Raw genomic sequence first — 21492 nt, 5'->3', positions numbered from 1 at the left:
ATGACTTTTTCGCCTGATGACACGGTCCGCCAAGACTTCTTCTACTTCTTTGTCGAAAGTGGTAGTTATGCCCAATGGTGCACGCTTGGACTCTCCTCGTGTTGGCTCCTCTTCATCACCATGGTAAGGCTTCAAGCAGCTGACATGGAAGACTGGATGAAGTTTGAACTTGGAGGGTAAGTCCAGCTTGTAGGAGACCTTCCCTACTTTCTTGATGATTGGGAATGGTCCCTCGTAACGTCGTACAAGCTCCTTGTGTAGCTTTCTTGTGAACTTGTGTTGGCTCGACAAGATCTTTACTAACACCAAGTCGCCTATACGATACTCTGCGTGCCTCCTCTTCTGATCAGCTCACTTCTTCATCTTCTTGGTGGCTTTGTCTAAGTAGGAACGGGTCACATCCAATTGCTCGTTCCAAGACTTAGCAACCTTGAAGGCTGTCAGACAATTTCCCGCGTAGCTTGTCTCCAATGACTGGGGAGTAAGTGGCTGCTGTCCCATTACAATCTCAAATGGGCTCTTGTTTGTGGACTCGCTCCTTTGTAAATTGTAGGAGAATTGAGCGACATCCAATAGCTTGGCCCAATCGGATTGGTTGGCACTTACAAAGTGCCTCAAGTATAACTCTAACAAGGCATTCACCCTCTCAGTTTGCCCATCCGTCTGAGGGTGGAAGCTGGTAGAGAAATGTAGGGCAGACCCCATAAGCTTGAATAGTCCTGACCAGAACTTTCCTGTGAAGCGAGGGTCTCGATCACTAATAATGCTCCGTGGCAAGCCCCAATACTTAACCACATGCTTGAAGAATAATTTTGCAGTTTCTTCCGCTGAGCAATCTTTAGGGGCCGCTATGAAGGTGGCATACTTGGAGAATCGATCTACCACCACAATGAGGGTACCGCACCCCTCGGATTTAGGTAGAGCCACTATGAAATCCATGCTCACACTCTCCCATGGATGTAAAGGAATGGGTAGTGGTTCTAGCAATCCTGCGGGACTCTGATTCTCCACCTTGTCTTGTTGACACACAAGACAAGTCTTCACGTAGAGTTCCACCTCATCTCTCAGTTGAGGCCAATAGTATGAAGCTTCCAGCAAAGCTCTAGTACGTCGTTGGCCCGGGTGTCCAGCCCACAAGGAATCATGGCATTCCTTGATAAGGTTCCTCCGTAGGCTTCCCCACTTTGGAACATAGATTCGCCGCCTGATGGTGTAGAGAAGACCGTCCTCTACCCAGAACCTCTTGGTTTTCCCCTCCTTAGCCATGTTCACCAAGTTCTTGGCTAAGGGATCATGCTCCATGCCTTCACGGATCATGTCAAGTAGCTCCCCTTGAGCTAGAGTGATCGCAGAAAGCTCACCCTTTCTACTTAATGCATCTGCAACGAGGTTGGCCTTGCCGGGTTTGTACTCCAAGACAAAGTCAAATTCTGCCAAGAAGTCTTGCCACCTAGCTTGTTTTGGACTTAGTTTCTTCTGACTCTGGAAGTAACTAGTGGCAATGTTGTCTGTCTTGACCACAAAATGGGAGCCAAGCAGATAGTGTCGCCAAACTCTGAGGCAGTGGATGATAGCTGTCATCTCCTTTTCTTGCACAGTGTATCGCCTCTCAGTTTCATTGAGTTTGCGACTCTCATATGCAATGGGATGTCCCTCTTGCATGAGAACTCCCCCTATGGCAAAGTCTGATGCATCGGATTGTACCTCAAAGGGCTTGGTACAATCTGGTAGGGCCATGACCGGTTCTTCCGTGATGGCTGTCCTTAAATCATCAAAGGCTTCCTGACACTTTGATGACCACTCCCAGGCCCTGTTCTTCTTGAGCAAGTCAGTGAGGGGGGATGCTCTTGTGGAGTATCCCTTTATAAATCTTCTATAATAGTTGACAAGCCCAAGGAAGGATCGGAGCTCGGTAACCTTAGTGGGAGGCTCCCACTTCTTGATTGCCTCAATTTTTCCCTCCTCCATGCTGAGTTTTCCCCCTTGGATTTTGTGGCCAAGGAAATGGACTTCGTTTAGAGCGAATGAGCACTTCTCCTTCTTGACATAGAGTTGGTTTTCCCTTAAGATACGGAAAACAACCCTTAGATGCTCCACATGTTCTTCAAGGGTAGAACTATAGATGACAATATCATCTAGATAGACTACCACAAACTGATCAAGATAGGGATGAAAAATCTTGTTCATGAGCGTGCAGAAGGTAGCTGGAGCATTTGTGAGGCCAAATGGCATCACCAGGAACTCGTATGCCCCATAGCGAGTTACACAAGTTGTTTTAGCTTCGTCTCCTTCCGCAATCCTTACTTGATAATATCCCGATCTTAGATCAAGCTTGGAGAAGTACTTTGCATGGCCTAGTTGATCAAATAAATCAGCAATCAAAGGAATAGGGTACTTGTTTTTGATGGTTACCTTGTTTAGAGCTCGGTAGTCGATGCACAGCCGCAACGACCCATCATGTTTCCTTTGGAACAACACAGGTGCCCCGTATGGTGCCTTGGAGGGTTGGATGAATCCGGCATCAAGTAGCTCATTTAGTTGCCTCCTTAGTTCTTCAAGCTCTGGAGGCGACATGCGATAAGGGGCTTTGGCGGGTGGTTTGGCGCCGGGTTCCATCTCGATCTGATGATCCACCTCTCTCCTAGGTGGTAGTTGCTTGGGCAACTCGGGAGGCATGACGTCCTCATAGTCCCTGAGGACCCTTTGGATCTCCTTGAGTGGAGGGGAGGAACTCTTCACTTCATCCTCCTCCATGGAGGCCAAGTAAGACACCTCTCCCTTCTTCCATCCTTTCTTGAATTGCATGGCGGATAGAAGTTGGGTGGTGTTTGGCTTGGACACGGTGGGTATCATGCACGGACCCCCTTCCAAGATGCAAACCGAGTTATAGTGGGGAAGAGACACTACATTGAACTGTCTCAAGAATTCCATCCCCAACACGATGTCAAAATCATCCATAGGAGCGACCGAGAAATCCACCGTTCCTTTCCAAGTGCCAAGTTGTAGCTCCACCCCGTGAGCTACGCCATCGAGGGGTTTGGCTTCAGAATTCACAGTCTTCAGCCACCCTTGACCCTTCTTAAGAGGAATCCCTAGCCGTGTGGCCTCTTCCTTCTTAATGAAGTTATGAGAAGCTCCTGAGTCGACCATGGCGTGACTCTTCTTCCCATTGACTAGCACCTCTACAAACATCAAGGATCCATCCTTGGTGGTTGGCTTCGTGCTTGCCTTCAGAGAGTTGAGAAGTTGTAGACACCCCAGGTGCGACTTCTCTTGAACTTCCTTTTCCTCCAACATAGCGTTGAGGGCCTTCCTCTTGGGACAATCTCTAGCCCAATGTGGTCCGTTACAAAGGAAACAAGCATCCTTTGGCTTCTTGTCCTTAGAGTAGTCCTTCTTGCCCTCCTTTGATGTTGAAGGCTTGTCTCCACGGTCTTTGTATTGTGGCGGCTTGAACCCCGTCGCTCCCCCACCCTTAGTGTGATTGTCCTTCGAAGACTTGGGTTTTGAAGAGTTGTCACTCTTATGGTACTCAAATTCTTCTAAGGTCTCTGCCACGGTCAGGGCGGTGGAGATGTCGTTGACTCCACGACGCTTGAGTTCTTGAGCCACCCAAGATTTGAGACCATCGATGAAGTTGAAGAGGAGATCTTCTTCACTCATGTTTGTAATTTGAAGCATGAGGGCAGAAAATTCCTCAACATAGTTGCGGATAGAAGAAGTGTGCTTCAACTCCTTCATTCTCTTCCGCGCATGAATTGCCACATTCTCGGGATAGAATTGCCTCTTGAGTTCACGCTTGAACTCTTCCCAAGAATCAATGGAGCAAGTACCCTTCTCTATCTCACTATGCTTACGACGCCACCAAGTACCAGCAAGATTAGTAAGATAGAGGGAAGCAGTACGTACCTTGACACGCTCGTCTTGCATGTTCAAAGCTTCAAAGTAGCGCTCCATGTGCCACATATAGTTGTCAAGTTCTTTGGCATCCCGCTTGCCATCGAACTCTTTTGGTTTGGGGGTATCCACCCTTGGTGTCGCCATCATCCCAGCTCCGACGACGCCCCCATTGGCCACTGCACGCTTGCATATAGCCCAATCCGCCTTGGTCTCCTCTAGACCGACGCGGTATTCCTCCATTTGCCCCTGGAGTTTCGTTAGCTCCCCCAAGACCCGGTCTTGGAAAGCAACGTTCTCAACACGTTGTGCTTCGATGGTAGGTTGGATGGTGCTTAGAATAGACTCCTTGAGTGACTCGGATTGTCCTTCCAATCCTAGCTCCTCCATACCTTGCTCCACGATGTCAAGCCGGTCCCTGACATCTGCTACTGCCACCTCCATCCTCGTCACTGTGTTGTCGAGGGTGCTCACCTCCCTGTGAGACTGATCCCATTCCTCGATCTTGGCCAATATCTTGGCCATGGCCCTCTCGATCCCATCGAGACGAGACTCCATAGATGAGCTTGAGTCCTTCGACCTCTTGCTCTTTCTTGTCTCCTGGACCTCCATGGTGATCTCACTTGGATTCGCCATCCTAACTTGGTTGGCTCTGATACCAACTGTCACGGACTTAGAATTTCTTCACTCGACCCGTGCGGCCTTAGGAGGCTTTCTCTCCCACAAAGCTCCTAAGTAAGCCTTCTAAAGGACTCAAGACAATAGAGAACAAACTAGAGAGAGAAGATAGAGAGAGATGCTCTAGAGAACTTGTTTCTCTTATTGCTTGGTGATTTACACAAATGAGAGCCCCTCTATTTATAGGGAACTCTTGGTACAAAGAATGGTTAGGATTGTGACACTTGTCATCAATCCAAGGGTAAAGAACTTTCTAGACTCCTACTCTAGAATTGTCTATAACGCCCTTTCTAGAACACTACTCTAAATTGTCTATATCGCCCCTTCTAGATGACTCTACACAATTCCACAAGATTACAAAAGACTTGGAGGCTTCTAGAAGGTTAGCAAATTCTCTAAAAAACCCTAGGTGGTGACAGAAGGGTGGGGTGTAGGGGTGGTGGCCGGGTTGGTTGAGCTTGCCAAAAGGGTGGGGAAGGTCATGGGCTAGGCGATGACATCGAGTGGTGGCGCACGGCAGCACCGATGGTAATGAGAGAGAGACATGCGGGAGGGAAGAGAGGGAGATCACACACAGGCTGGGAGGTAGGGGAGGAAAAAGGAAGTAAAAAGAAAGAAGAAGAAAAAGAGAAAAAGGGAAAAAGGAAAAGGAAAAAAGAAAAAGAGAAAAAAGAAAAATGAAGGGAAAGAAATGAGATTCAATTTTTTCAACTCAGTATCTCAAAAATGATATAATGAAAATAAATTTTAAAACGACGAGTTAAATAAAATAATTTAAACGCAGCGATTTAGTAAAATAAAATCCAACAATTGACTAATTTAAAGTAAAGAGCACAATAAAATAAATAAAAGTCAAATAAAAACACTATAACTTAATATTAATAAAATAAAATAATTAAAGCCTAACAATAAAATAATTCAAGCTAGAGAGTGATTTAAATGTGAAATAATTATTAATATCAAGAAAACATATTATTTAAATCTCACAACTTAAAAATCATAAAACAATACAAAGATAAATACTTTTAATTTAAAATAAAAGAACCACTAATTATAATAATTTAAATAATCATTTAATAAAAATACCCCGTAAATATAGGGTATCACATCCTCCCCCCTTAAAATGAATTTCGTACTCAAAATTTTTGAAGTCAAACATCAGTGTCAAGCAAGATACAAGATACAACTCGAAATGCACTTGAGAAAACATATACTAAACTATTCCGAAACAAGCATGAGTGATGCTCTCCCAAATCCACTCTTATAGGCGATTCCATCATACTTGCACTAGTCTCCTAGTGGTACATCACACCTAGTACTCTTAGGGTAGCTATGTAATCCAAAACCTCCATTCCCACAAGAACCTTAATACAACATCTGGTAAATTTCAATAATTCTTATCTTCCTACAATAGACTGTGCTAACCTCTTATCTTCCAAACACTCATTGTATTCCACCTTTTGTAACCTAAAAGCCACTTCCCAAGTTAACCCTCAATAAACAAAATTAGCACACCCAAATGATTAATCTCCCAATAAAACTTTAAGTCACTACTAATTCCTTAAAATTAGCACAAAATTTGAACTCCTAATTATAACACAAAATATCACGCTCCTACTGCGTACCTTGATAATTCACCAAAATGCATAAAGACTATGTTTTTATAAATTAACACCATTAAGAACAAGCTCAATCGACACCTACTAACAAGAAAACCTTTTGTCATATTTTGATAGAAAATAATATACCTCCAAAAACCACAAAATATCACTCATATTCCTCAATTAGCCTCCGCTACCTTAATAAGAATCAAAATTCCATAAAATCTCCATGATCATTGACAGAAACCAAAACCAATCCATCTCAACATCCCAAATTGAAAACAAGTAACATCATCTCAGAAATTACACATGCCTCATCTAAGACAAAGAACAACCCTAAAAAACTTGAATCCATCCTGGCCAACCAATAAGCGCCCTATAAACTTCTACCCGACAACCTATACTTAAATGCTCATCAACTCAATTATGAATACCATCTAATTTGGAGATGACTAAACTCAATGCCAACCAGCATTTAAATTTACCAAAACATTATTGAAATTTTCTTGGTAACTCTCCCACCTGCTTCTACTCTCATAAGCTCTGGTATTAGGACGACTAGTTCCTCAATAGCATATCGCGATTAAACCTTAAAGCAAGCCATGCTATTCCAATCTCTAATCCATCAAAACTATTGCACAACACTCTTGGATTCTAATGCTTTATTACCTTATAGGTCTGGTTATGTTATCCATCGTTGATACCTAAGCTTCGACTTCCAAGTCTTATCATACACCATACATGGTGACCCAACAATCTCTCTTCAAGTTAAATAACAATGTCCATAATTCTCCCAACTGGACGCTCAATCTCCAAAGGAAAGTATAGCCTCAAAAATTTAAATTCTTATGTGACCTCAAGTCACAATTAATTCTTGAAGGTAATCACAACAATTATTGCCAACTATCAATCCATTGGATAACTCACTTCGACTGCACACTCCTATCAACTCACCAAAAACTCATGACTATTAAGATCTCTTGAATTTAATACTATCGTCTCGATTCCTCTTCAACACCTACCAAAGCCACTTCTTCCAAGCCAAAAATAAGACTAGGACCTGTACTCTCTAAAATCCATACACACTCACCATTACTACGCATCGATCTCATGCACTCTTAACCAAAACTAATAATCATTCAAACGTACAAGTGATCCATTACTACCATTTCCATCATCTAGACTTATATCCTCAAATCAACAAGAATCATTCCTAATCTACTCAACTTATATCCTTAAATCAGCAACTAGCTATTGCTTAAATTTTTGTACCAAGAATGACCTTAAACCTACTAATAATCCATTCCCAAAAGTCCGCGGAACATATAGCCTCAAATTCAATCACATTTAATACCAACACATAATCTACTGTTTCCAACACCCTGATGGACCTACATCTTCTGAATCGATAAAAATCATTTCCTAAAATCTGCTACTACAACCTCGAGTTAACAATAATCATTTGATGAACTAGATCGATATCTTCAGTCCTTAGAGAAATACACGAACTAGATCATTACCTTCAATCCCCGAAGAAACACTCTCCTGAAAAATTACCATATCAGTAACTCAACTCTGATCAATCATATTTTAATGGTTACAAACAACTCAACCTCCAGAACAGATTAAGCTAGCATACTAAGTCTGCAGAACTAAAAACCCAAATCTTATTACAAATCAATCCTTCAAGTCTGCAGTTTTAAAACCCTAAACTATATAAGGTTCATTTCCCGAAATCCTCAAGATCAATGACCTTAAATCTAAAACATTCACCCTATAAGCTTGTAGATTCTAAAGTTCCAAATGTTATTAAATTACTTACACGAGTCGGCAAAATCTAAAACTTCTAATTTAATTAATCCCTCAAATGCTTGTTGAACCTACCACCTTAAATCCCATAAACTTGTTTCATAAAATCTATAGGGCCTCAATCCTTTGATGAACTTATCATAAATTTATCCTTGAAGTTCGTTGAACTTACACCCGCCCATTCTATAAACTCATTTCATAAACTCTAAGTAATCTATGACCTCAAGTATCCTAAATAATTCAAAGCTATTCCCCACCTCAGCATGACTTCATTTCCTACTCTCAAGAGTTCGCCTAGACCATGTTGTTCCTTACGAACCTCGATATTATAAACTAAACAAAGTTGATAAAAATTCAAACCTACTACACTAAATATTCACACCTAACAACGACATTCTCGGTCGTACCATCTTCTTGTCATCGTGTAACCCTTAACCCACTTTTCAACTCTAGACAAAACAACCAAAATAGAATAGAATAAAATAAATTTCATAGATAAAATAACATACAATAAAATAAATAAAACAAATGAAATAGTACACAATAAAATAAATAAAACAAATAAAATAAAATAACTTACAATAAAAATAAATAAACAAACAAAGTAATATACAACAAAATAAATAAAACCAATAAAAATAACATACTTCAAATTAAATAATTTCAAATTGCAACTTTAAAATTTTTTGGTACTTCACCTATAGGACATATGGTTTTACCCAGAGCTGAACTGCTCTGATATCATCTGTGACGACCTCAACTCTTATGTATGGACACATAGAAATTGAGATGTCGGGATGATGACAACATGGGTCACACACCCCAACGACAAGTGTTAAGTGTGTGCACATGCAACACGTGTAAAAAAAAGACGCAACAGATTAGTTAAAGTCAATCAACTAAGTACCAGAATTGTTAAATGCAAATTTATTTAAATACAAACGTTTCAAAAATATTACAGTTGTCCAGTAAAAACATAATAAAACCACAATACAAGATCCAAAAGCAAGAAACAAATTCTAATATAAAAGCAAGTGGCACCAAATCATTCCTCTGGCGGAGCCACCTCCTCAGGCTCAGCTTCCGCGACATCTGCATCAAAATCTATGGTACCAAGAGACAATACTGCAGGTAAGTAATAATCTAAATAGCCCACAAGATAAAAATACATTCATGCAACAACAATATGCATGCACATGATGACAAATGCACAAAGCCCAAAAATCAATTTTCCCGAAAATGAATATTTTTCCTCGCATGCCAAAATCTCATTTTGGGCCAAAACACTTCCATTAAAATATTTTCCATTTTTTCAGAAAATGACCCAACATAAATTCCATTATTTTTCTAGAAAATGGTCCACATATCCTTTAACCAAAGCTATCTATTTTTTCAGAAAATGGCTCACATAGAAAATCTACAATTTTTTCAGAAAATGGTCCACATAAATCTGATTTATCAAAACTCGCTATTTTTTGAGAAAATGGCCCAAATATCCAATTTTACTGTATACATCATGATCTCCCCTAGGGATCATTCGTACACTCTAGCTCTCATCACTACATTACATGTAACGACCACGCATGTGATTTCATAACGAGTGATACCCAGTTCTATGTCCAGCACGTACCATGACCAGGTATTCTCTAGCCCCCGCAAGTAGAGGGGTCATTGAGTCGGCACGACAGCGTTACCGTATCGTTCAAGTTTGTTGTCGCCTAGCGATAACCCATGAGACGCCACTCAATATATTCCACTCCAAAGTGACCAATGAGCTCCACCGAGATAATGTCTCATCTTGGCTTGGGGTTGTGATACACATCTACCCGAAAATCCATGTACATATGAAAACCAATTTTCATTTCCAACACATGAACATGCATGCAATTATGCGAAAACTCAATTTTTCTTTACAAACATGAATATTTGTATGACAAGATACAAATATCCAACAACCAACAAATCCCAACCTCAACCAATCACACAAGCAACTGCGTTCTCCATTTCAACTGACCCCCGACTCCTCAGACTCAGTCCGTCACAACCAACCAATTCATTGAATATGTGTTAATGCAAAATATATTTAAATCTCAAAGGTTATTTGGAAAATACTTACAATGATGAAAGACACTCTGGAAGATCAAAGGTCACGCCAAAAATGGCAGAGCAGCAGTGGATCTGAGTTTTCCAAGCAACGGCAATGGGTCTTAAAAACTCAACTTTTGAATAGGAACAAATGAAAACTTGGGATGGCTAGGGAAAGGCTTAGGGGGTGTCAGTGAAGTTAATGGTGGTGGTGGTTGGCCGTGGGTGGTGGTTGGAGGCCAAAAAATATAAATCAGAAATGTAGCTCAAGGGGTTTCAAGGGTGGCAGATCAGGATTGAGGAAGGGTGGGTTAGGTAGTTGGGAGGCCGATGGTGAAGTGGTGAAGAGGTGGTAGCCAATGGTGGTGCGACAGTGGAGCGCGAGCTCAAGAACAATGCAGCTTCATGGGAGCAAACGCCTACAAGTTAGGAGTTGAGATTGGCGGATGATGTTGGTCAGTGGGAGGGGAAGCTGTGGTGGTGGTGGTGGCGCCATTGGGTGGCAAATGGCGACGCATTGAATTTATAGCCCATTCGAGCTCTACACAGCTAGGAGAGAGAAGGGTTGGGTGTGGGGTGGTGGTTGGGTTGGTTGAGCTCACCGAAGGGTGGGAAAGGTTGTGGGCCTGGCGGTGACGCTGGGCGGTGGCGCATGGTGGTGTCGATGGTAGTGAGAGAGATACGCATAAGAGGGAAGAAAGGGAGGTTGCACACTCGTTGGGAGGCAAGGGAGGAAAAAGGAAGAAAAAAGAAAGAAGAAAAAGAAAAATGAATGGAGAGAAATGAATGGAGAGAAATGAAATCCAGCTGTTTCAACTCATAGTTTCAAAACTAATCCAACGAAAATAAATTTTAAAATGACGAGTTAAATAAAATAATTTAAAAGCAACGAATTTGTAAAATAAAATAATAAAAATAAAAAATAGACTAATTTAAAATAAAGAGCATAATAAAATAAATAAAAGCATTACAACTCAATATTAATAAAATAAAATAATTAAAGCCGAATAATAAAATAATTCAAGCTAGAGAGTAATTTAAATACGAAATAATTATTAATATAAAAAAAGCACATTATTTAAATCTTACAACTTAAAAATTATAAAATAATATAACAAAAAATACGTTTAATTGAAATAAGAGAACCACTAACTATAATAATTTAAATAATCATTTAATAAAAATATACGTAAATACGGGATATCACACAAACAGATATGGCATGTCATTCATCCCGTTTGTTGGTGTTAACCACCATGGACAGTCAATACTGTTGGGAGCAATGAATTTGATTTACACTAAATCAATACCCCTAGCCATTGATGCCGAAATTAGAAGTTCGAAGAAAGTACTGAGTCCTTGCATTGTTAGAGGCAAAGGGAATCCCCCATCAAAGAGGAAACAATCTATAATAGAGAAGTTGCAAACCAAAAAGGCCACTAGCAAGCGACAGAGCAAAATTGTGGGAAGATTTAAATAATGTGATTTTGATATATTTATGTTCTTTATGTATTCAAATGTAGACAATAACCACAATAATCTGCCTTCCATCCATTTCAAAGGGATGGCTTACTCTAAGGAAAAATGATTTACTAGCCCCTATTTTTATAAGTCAAAATTCAGCCTTCCAGTGCAGTGCTTTCAGAAAGAAGTCACAAAAACTAGCATTTTATACACCAATTCGAAGAATAACGCAAAATAAATCAATAGCATCGACCAAAAAAATTTTGCTTGAGAGGCTAAAGCTCAATGAGAGCATCTCTGCGTCATGAGCACCCTGCCAAAATCTAAAGTAGGCTTTCTGATCTTCTCATAATACTGCAACTCATATATACATTGGCCAAGTATTGGGTTAGCATCAAATTAAATACATAAATGTTGGCACCTTTGTAGTTAGTAACCATTTAAGCAAGAGACCCTTTATGCGGCAATTTTACCTTAATGAGAAACTTGCCATCTGAACTAATTGCCAAAAAGTGAAATTCTTAAGTGCCAACACATGCCTCCACAGAATCACATTCAAAAATCCCATCACTTACTGCAGCAACCACTATGTAAAGTGAAAATTCCAAATACTATACAAATTATTAAAACTGCATAAGAGCTTAAAAAGTAACCAAAAATCCAACTTCGAGCCCATCCCAAACTCAACCTCAACAAATCTGAACATGAAAAATAAGTAGGAGATGCATGGAAATCACAAGATTATTTCTTTCTTCTATTAACATTTCAGATGAAAATAGCCCACAGGAATAATGCACCATTTCTAAACCAATCAAGCTCAGGCTATGGTAGACTTAGTTTTTAAATAGCCCATGGAAATCACAAGATTATTCGATTCAGCAACATAAATAATGTGATGCTTAGGCAATAGCAGACTCAATTTATACACTAAATCAAGCTCATGCCTTATTATTTTTGCTCTAGTTGACGAATGTGACTCCTCCATGACTAAGGTGACAACGACGACGACAGGGGAAGGGTAAGGGGATGGACGACGATTCTGAGGAGGGGAAGGGGACGACGGGTCTGAAAGGAGTTCTGGGCAGATTTAGTCATTTTGAAAGGAGGAGGAATGGCTAAAGGGCGACGACAAATGCACGAAGGGACTTTGGGCTTAGAGAGCCATGAAGTTTGTTCTTACTTCTTCCTTGAGGAGAAAACGCAGGAGGGGTCTTGTTTCTACCAAAGCAATACGCATTCGTTTCATTTAAGTGAGGTCTACATATGTAGTCCCGAATTGGGATTGCAAATAGAATTATTCTTCCTAGTAAACTTTCTTTACACTTATGTTAACGCAGCATTTATAATACAACCCATTATAATTTTAAAAAAAATCAAAACACCAATTATTTTTTAAAGAGAAATAATATTTGTAATTGCATGTGGAGTGCGCAAGTACAGCGCAATCTATTTTTAAAAAGTAAGTAAATATGAAGTTGACAGAAAAAACAAAAACTAATTTTATAATAGTGGATCTCATGACTCTTTTTCAAAGGATTGTGCGACCCGTGTGCACTTTACTCTAGCGCCATTATTCTATATTTATCTTACAATAAAAGTAACTTTACAATATCACTTCAGTTTGTAGGTTTATTTTTGTGGAAGCTTCTACATCACCGGTATGGTGGTTGTATAAAAAATATGGCTTATAAATAGATTTTCTATTTAATTTTTTCTTATAAATCAAATTATAGACATGCATGTTATTCTTCGCAAGTAATAGAAAAACTTTTCATTTTTAATAGTAATTCGGATAAAATTATTGTCTACTATTTATGAATTTTGCTTCAGATCATCAAGCACAAATATTTAGCAGAAAATATGAAGTGATTTTAAAACTCATCTCAAACTAAGGACGATGTCCGTACTATAAGTCTGTACCAAATTAAAGGGAGCTAAAAGAATAATCTTGATCAGGCCAGTTGCTTTTCCTGATCTGCTTTAGCCTGCATCTCTCTGTCATCGTCATCGAAGTACCTCTTCCAGAACCAATGCTTCTTCCACACTCTTTCATTCATCTCATCAATGGGAACTCCCTTTGTTTCAGGTAGCAGGAAGATGGCAAAGGAACCCATCACAACAATCCATGCCACGAAGAAGAAGAAGATCCCAGACCGCATTTGGCACAGCATTGTGAGGAATGCTTGAGCAATGAGGAAGGTGAAAAGCATGTTGGTGCTGACAGCAAAGAAGAACCCAGCACTTCGAGTCTCGAGTGGGAAGATTTCACTAGGAATTAGCCAACCCAAGGGACCCCAAGACCATGCAAAACCGGACACGAAGAGACAGACCAAGAACACCACGAATATTGCATAATTGCTTGGCATCTCATTTGTAGCTTTCAAATAGACAGCAAGTATCGCTCCCATTACAGACTGCAAAAACACAAAACATGCACAATTTAGTAACAAGTAAAAACATACATGCTAGATGAGAAGGTGGAAGAGCTCAAAACTCTCTGCTTTGGAGACTAAGTCCGCAAATGAGGGGAGGGGAGTTTGGGCCATTTGAGCGGTGGAAAAGCTCGAGAAAGCTGGCCCTAGGTTACGGAGAAACCAGTGCACCTTATCGATGCCATCAACAGGCTGACCAATTGCATGGAGTTGGTCACAAAGGGCCTTGAAGGCATGGGCATACGCTGCAATAGGGCGGGTTCCATGTTTCATTAACTGGAGATCATCTTTGAGGCAGTGTTTGTGTGCCTTCGAGTGGTGACTGAAGGTGTTTTTCATGGCAAACCACAACTCGCAAGAGGTGGAGAGGCCTATAGCTTCAGCCATAGCTTCCTTGGTGAGGGAGGAGAGTAGAAAGCTGAGCAAATGCTGGTCCGTAACTTTCCACACCAGGTATTTGTTGTTTGGTGTTTGAGAGGTGGCAAGTTCAAATTGAGATGGCGGCACAAGGGTGCCATCAACATGACCTAGCAAGTCTTGACTCTCAAGAGGGGGAAAAAGTTGGCTTTTTCATAGAAGGTAGTTGGATGATGAAAGTTTAATAATGACCATGTAAATCATGGTGGTGAAGGGAAGGAGGTTGGGTGTGGAATCGAATGCCATTGGGATTGAAGGAGGTTAATCTAGGTATGCTCTTGATGTCATGAGAAGGTTTGAAAATCCACCTTACTTTCAGGTGGTGAATTGTATTGCTTTATATTGTTTTACAGATTGTATAAAGTTAATACAAATCAATGAATGTACAATTGAAAAGGAAACTATATATACATAAAAAAAACTCCTACAATCACGTTAGTCAACTTTGACATATATGGGAAGTCGTTGATTGAGGAATGATATCCTCAACACTAGGGACTACTTATGTCTCGGGCAAGACTTCATATGTCTTGTTCTAGTTGAAATTGGACCCATTAAACGTGAGACACGTGTCTCACATCAATGGGTCCATTTCAAAGTATGTCTCATCCCCATGAATAATAAACTCTTCACAAAACAAAATGAGAAACAAATCGAGAAAAAAGAAGGAATGGATCGATGAGTAAATATTCAAAATATTAATTATATATACGTTTCTGTGCTTCTAATTTTTTCTTTACCTGGGCTACAAGCATTTGAACGGCAGCTTCGATGAGCAATTTCCTCCTCCCGATTTTGTCAACCGAGAAAACTGCAACCAATGTGGATAACACGTTAACCAAACCGGTAACGACGGCAGATAACAACGATGCATCGCTCTTGAATCCCATGGTCTGAAACAGTACTGGTGCATAAAACATGATGACGTTGATTCCTGTGAACTGCTGGAAGACCTGAAGAAGCGCAGCACAAATGAGCTGAGGCCTGCTATTGCGTTTCATGAGATTTCTGTAGGCGTGCTTGGCTTGTTTGGCCAATTCAGTGGCGTGCACGAGTTCGTTGAATTCTTTCTCTACATCTTCCACGCCCCTAATCTTCCTCAGAGTTTTCAAGCCTTGGTCTTCCTTCCCACGCTCGATTAGGCTGGTGGGCGTCTCGACGATGATGATGGATCCAACGAGAAGAATTATGGCAGGCACCGCAGCACCCCCTAGCGACACTCTCCAGCCGTATGGGTGTATGTTTGATGTGAAATAATTAATAATGTTTGCGCACAGAATGCCGACCGTGATAAGCAACTGAAAGCAGATGTTCAGGCCTCCCCTGTACTTGGCCGGAGCGATTTCTGATATAAACAACGGTACTGCCTGTTCATGCATTGAAAACATCAGAATCAGCGATTGAAAAACCTACTGTATTATTTCAACTAAATTAAAACAATTAAATAACAGGAGGGTGCATGATCATGACTGCCATATATATTCTCATCTGTTCAGGTTGAACTACTATCACGTGGCCGTCGGCGCGCATTAAATAAAACTTCTTGTAATTTATTTTTCTAGCATCACGGCCTAAATATAAAATATTTTTTAATTTTTTATTTTTTATTTAATCATTACAAACACAAAAATTAATACAATTTTTATAAATTTTTTTAAAAATAATATTAAATAATTATTTATTTTTTACTATATTAAGATATAATATTAAGACACAAAAAAAATTAATTTTATAATATTTTTATTTAACTTTTCTATCTAATTTTTTAAAATCCAATAAAATATATTAACTTAAACCATTTTTTTATTATGCTCAATCCTCCAAGTATTCAACAGAGACCTAAGTACTGTTAGATATTAATTTAAATAAGAATTCATTTCATATTATTAGCATGTGATTTGATATGTAATAGGTATTAAATACGAATCCAAATTTGAATTTATTAAATTCTCTAATTAATGACATAGAGGCCGTATATGTTATGACTCGCACTCGACTATATATATATTTATAAGAAAAATAATTTTTTATTTCACCTAAATTTATTATAAGAAATAAAAAAATACGTCGCTAACAAATAATTGCGACACAAAAAGTTATTTTTCTTGTAAATCGACTTGAGTGAGCGCGAAAGATTTTCTACTATTTAGGCTCCTCCTATTCAATTCTTAACTAATAAATTATTATGGTCATGCCAATAAAAATACCTTATTTGATTGTATGCTCTTATCTCTTTTTAGCGCTAAGAGAGAGGAAAAAGAAAAAAAAAGAAAAAAATAATAAAAGAAAAATAATTATGCCCGTGATGTTATCGTTACCTGGTTACCAAACCCAACTCCAAAGCCAAGAAACAACCTGCCTAAGATCAACATCAGTAGATCTTTGGCAACAGTGTTTAAAATGGCTCCGGCAACAAAGAAAACGGAGGCTGCTTGGATTGCTGGTTTCCGGCCAAACTTCTTGCAAGCCATGGATGCAAAAAACGAAGCCACGATGGCTGCAAGGTAGAGTGAAGAAGTAAAGAGCTGGAGATACTGATTATCGTACTTGCAGTAGTTGTTTTCCTTGGCTCGATGCTTCTTTGCATAAACAACAGGAAAGAATTTAATCAAGAAATCATCCATTGAAGTCACTCCCCCTGTAACAACGAAAAAACAAAGCATTAAACCAAACTTCTCAGCCACGACGTCAAAACGTATTTAAAAAATAAAAAAAATAAAAAAAGACAGACAGACAGACAAATTACAAACGTTCATGACATCATGCATGCATTACGTACCGGAGATGCCAATATCGTAGCCAAACATAAGACCTCCAAAGGCGGCGATAACACTACAAACGACAACCTGCCCTGTAAGCTTGGCGGGGAAGTCATGTCCGCCTCCAGATTCTGAAATAACGATTGCAGGCATGGTTGCAGATTAGCCTTACTTTTCCCAGGCTGATCGATCAACGTTGTGTGATGGAAAGCAAGGAAGAGTTTGGCCTTGGACGTGGCCTGAACAACTGAAGGTAATGAATTATATATAAGCAAGTGGTACTTATCCCTACGTGGGTGAGTCCTTTTTATATATCTACTCCCGACGGGATAAGGGTAATCTTTAAAACAGGAGGAAGTTTGATCGTTTCAACTATCTTATCCTTGATGACAATCTGTTCAAACCCTAAAATCTCTCCCAACTCCTTGAATTTTGGATATTATCAGCTATTTTTGTTCGGAAATAAAGGAAAAGAAGTTAATTTTGATTTGTTATTTGACAGGCTTTTCTTTTGTGGGTTGATTGTTGGATAAGCTAGCTTGAATTTACGTATTATTAGGAAAATCCCGGCAAACAAAAAAAAAAAAAAAAAAAAAAAACAAGAAGAAGGCTGGAAATTAGTTTTTCGAAAAATTTAGGACTTAATTTGATGCTGAAAATGAGTTCAATTTCCAATTTGACAACATTAAAATATGCCGTGTCGACGGTCGTTTTGTGTTGATTATGCAAAGTAATTTCTTTTCCTGAGCAGTGAGACTATCCACATGACAGATTTAATTTGAAAGATAAATTTTAAAATTTAAGTTTTATAATATAAATCAAATTATATCATATAGATGTAGATATATGGCGTAGAGGACTTCGAATAAAATTATTATTTTTCCTTAGAAAATAATACTAATAAGCAAACATGATGCCAGCTCAAGCCTTAAAAAACGCCAGCTCAAATTTGATACATACAATTAATTTGGATTCTTTTGAATAAATAAATTTAAATGTTTTTATATTATATTACTATTTACAAATTTATTTATTGATACACCCAATTCAGGGAAGCGGCCTTATAAAATAAAGTATTTGTATTTAACATTTTTTCTTGTAATTATAATGAATTTCACAATAAGTTATCTATTTACAATTTATATTACATCAACTTATAATTAGTCAAATTTAATTATTTAAAATATGGGTAGATTTTCTTAAATCTAAACAATTGTTTCCAATGGATTAATGGTGGAGATTTTGGCACGTAAGCAAGATTTTATATATCATTTTTAAATTCAAATTGCATGAATAAATATTTTTGGGTCATAAATTAAATGGATGGATATTGCAAATTGTAACTGATTTAGATAAAGTTAAAAGGAGGAAGAGTTTAAGTTGAAAGCTGATATTTGATTATCAGTTTTATAAAAAATAAATATTTTAGTTATAAAAGGATTATATAAAAATAAATTTACAAACTGATGTAATTTGATATGATATTTCAGATTATAAAATTACTTTTATTATAAATTAGATAATCTAACAGATTTTATAAAATTATATTAATTTATAGATTTATTTTATATAATTTTTTTATATCTGTAATAAATATTTTTGTAAAATGGATAAGTACTCGGTCTAATTGTAAAGACTTCGTACAACTCTTTCAAAATAGGATAGTGCTACAGTGTCACTCTAATTTTGTTGATTACTTAGAGTACTAGTAATGGTTTATTCATCTTTATTTTTGAAGTCAAATTTGAATAAACTTGCCACAATTTCATCTACATTGATTTATTTATCTTCATAATTTTAAATAACTATAAACAGTCGTTATTCATGTTTGAAGATGTCATTTTCCTTCTTCAAATATTATTTTATTATTTTTTCTCTCTCCTCCCAACTCTCTCTTTTCTCTCTTTTTCTCTCTTTTCTTTTTTCTCTTCTCTCTCTTTATTATTTTATTATTATTTGATCAAAAAATACATAATCCAATGTATGAATTTTTCTTCATATTTAAAATCAATCTTCAAAACATGTAATCTTACATATGAAGATAAAAAAACCATTGTCAATGCTCTTATAAAGGATCGTGCTACTGATAGATTCTCCCGATCAGATCTTATAAATTTCAATTTTTTTTAAATAGAATCCTTGTCACTAATGACACCACGTCATTATCTCTATTTATAATTAAAAATAGATAGAGATAATTTCAAGTTAAATATAAAATAATCTCACATTTACTTAAAAGCCTATTTGAAATTGAGTTTGAAAGTTTAAAAAATGCTTTTACTTATTTAAAAGCTCTTTTAAAATATATATATATATATGTTTGGTAAATTTATAAAAAAAGCTTTAATCACTTAAAAAAAGTGAAAATCTATTTTTTTTTAAGAAGTACCAAATTGAAGGTTTTATCAAAAAGTTCCTGCAGATAACTGTATATTTTTAAAAAATTAATATAACTAACTTTAAAAGTACTTTAGAGACATGCTTACTAAATAGTAAATGACTTTTTAATGGTAGAACTTGTTATTTAAGTAATAAGCTCTAAAATTATAAGCTGTATTTTTCACCACAATTCTAAACATGCACTTAGTTCTCTCTATTTAAAATATAGCAATATAATATAGTAATATAAAATGACCTAATTCCGAGTTCTTAATCTCTATTTACAAGATATTTATCAAAAGAAAAATGTAATAGATTATATAAAAGTAAATCTATAATTTGATGCGATTTTATTTGATTTATTAAATTTATTTTATAATAAAAATAATTTTATAATTTAACATACTGTATCAAACTATATTAATTTACAGGTTTACTTATATAATTTTTTTGTAGATAAAATATTTCTCATTCAAGCTTTAGCGATGACCTAGTAATCATGGGCTCTTTATGTTGGGCGAAGCCTAACCAATTCCTAAGCCGAAAAGGTAGTGACATAGTGTACTGCCATGAAGCCCAATACCAAATAGGAAAAAGTTAAAAAGAAAAATCTTGAGCCCACCGACCCTCAGTTCGCACGTGGCAGCCCCTGGTCCTCTCATTCAGCGCCAAATATGTGTATCCCATCTGCCACGGATATTTTTTCTTTCTTTCTTTGAATTAAAAAGAAACAAGATGACGTGCGAGTTTCACGTATTTTAATTTTATCTTTAAAAAAAAAAAAGTGAGTACAATGAGATTTATTATTAAAATATTACTTTATTATGTGAATTTTAAATTTATCAATATTTTAAAAAGAACAATGCTACATACAGTCATATAATTACAAATGTCGCGCAATCGTTTTGAAAAAAAATGGGATCCACAATTAAAAAGTTAGTTTTCTTTTTCATGTAGATCCCATATTAATTCATTTTTTTCAAAACAATTGTACGCCGCTTGCACAACCACGACTGCAAATATCATTTCTCTTTTAAAAAAGATACGTGAATTTATACATTTTAAAATTATAAATAGTTGATTTGTTTAGATATTGAGGTGATTTTAGATATTCTATGAATAATAGAGAAAAAATAATGATAAAATAGTAAATAATAGTAAATTTTAATCCAATTCAAAATTATAGAAATATAAAGTGTTAAGAGATTGATACAAATACTTATATAGAAGTATAGTGTAATTGGAAGTATTTTATCTATTTAGATGCGATCATAATAGTATTTATCTTTAATTAAATATAAGAGCATTGGCAATAGTCTAGCCAAATACCAATGCATTTCTAAAGTTTATCTAGATGTGAGATAAAACATTTACATTACACTAGCTAAAGATCTAAAGTTTGACATTTGTGCTATAGTATTTCTTAGCTCCTTTCCAAGATTGGTGAGATACTGTTCACGGACCACACTTATATTTTATTATTTCTCTATCTCTCGCTTACTCTTTCCCTCGTTTTTTCTCTTTCTTCATCCCGAAACATCCTGATTTCCTCTTTCTTTTCTTTCTTTCTCTTGAAACTTCCTTCTCTTTTTCGACCCAGGCAATCCCCCTTTTATCCGTCATTCTTTTCTTCTTCAACCCGCAAGCCCCATTCTCCCCGTCTTGATCTTCTTCAGCCCCATTCTTGCATGCCTACCTCACTCTTCTTCAACCTGCAAGCATCCCCTTCTCTTCAACGGTCGACTTCGTTGCCGTCGTCTTCCTTCTCTCCAATGTAAGTCTGTCTTCCTCGCTCTTCTCTCCCTCTTCTTCGATTCTCATTTTCTGTTTATCAAGTGATTAAATCACCTCCTATTTTGCGTTGCAATGACAAATAAGTGTTGAATCAACTTAGCTCCACGAATCGTTCAGAAGGTTGTGCAATTTCCTTCACGAATCGGCTTAGCTCTACCTTATACGGTATCACTCTCT

The 21492-nt window shown here is 37.4% G+C and overlaps 1 protein-coding gene across 1 annotated transcript; it reads right to left on the bottom strand.

Annotated features, from left to right (window-relative positions):
* Positions 1 to 13290: 13290 nt before the first annotated feature.
* Positions 13291 to 17430, bottom strand: LOC122293957 (sugar transport protein 8-like). The gene is made up of 4 exons (XM_043102422.1): positions 17163 to 17430; positions 16702 to 17021; positions 15124 to 15750; positions 13291 to 13948 (listed from the first exon to the last, which is right to left on the bottom strand). The coding sequence occupies exons 1-4, from the start codon at positions 17293 to 17295 to the stop codon at positions 13487 to 13489; spliced, it is 1542 nt and encodes a 513-aa protein (XP_042958356.1). The 5' UTR covers positions 17296 to 17430; the 3' UTR covers positions 13291 to 13486.
* Positions 17431 to 21492: the final 4062 nt, after the last annotated feature.

The sequence above is a fragment of the Carya illinoinensis genome, chromosome 14 (assembly GCF_018687715.1).
Source record: "Carya illinoinensis cultivar Pawnee chromosome 14, C.illinoinensisPawnee_v1, whole genome shotgun sequence".
NCBI classification, from domain to species: Eukaryota; Viridiplantae; Streptophyta; class Magnoliopsida; order Fagales; family Juglandaceae; genus Carya; species Carya illinoinensis.
This window is presented reverse-complemented; position numbering and strand designations above follow the sequence as displayed.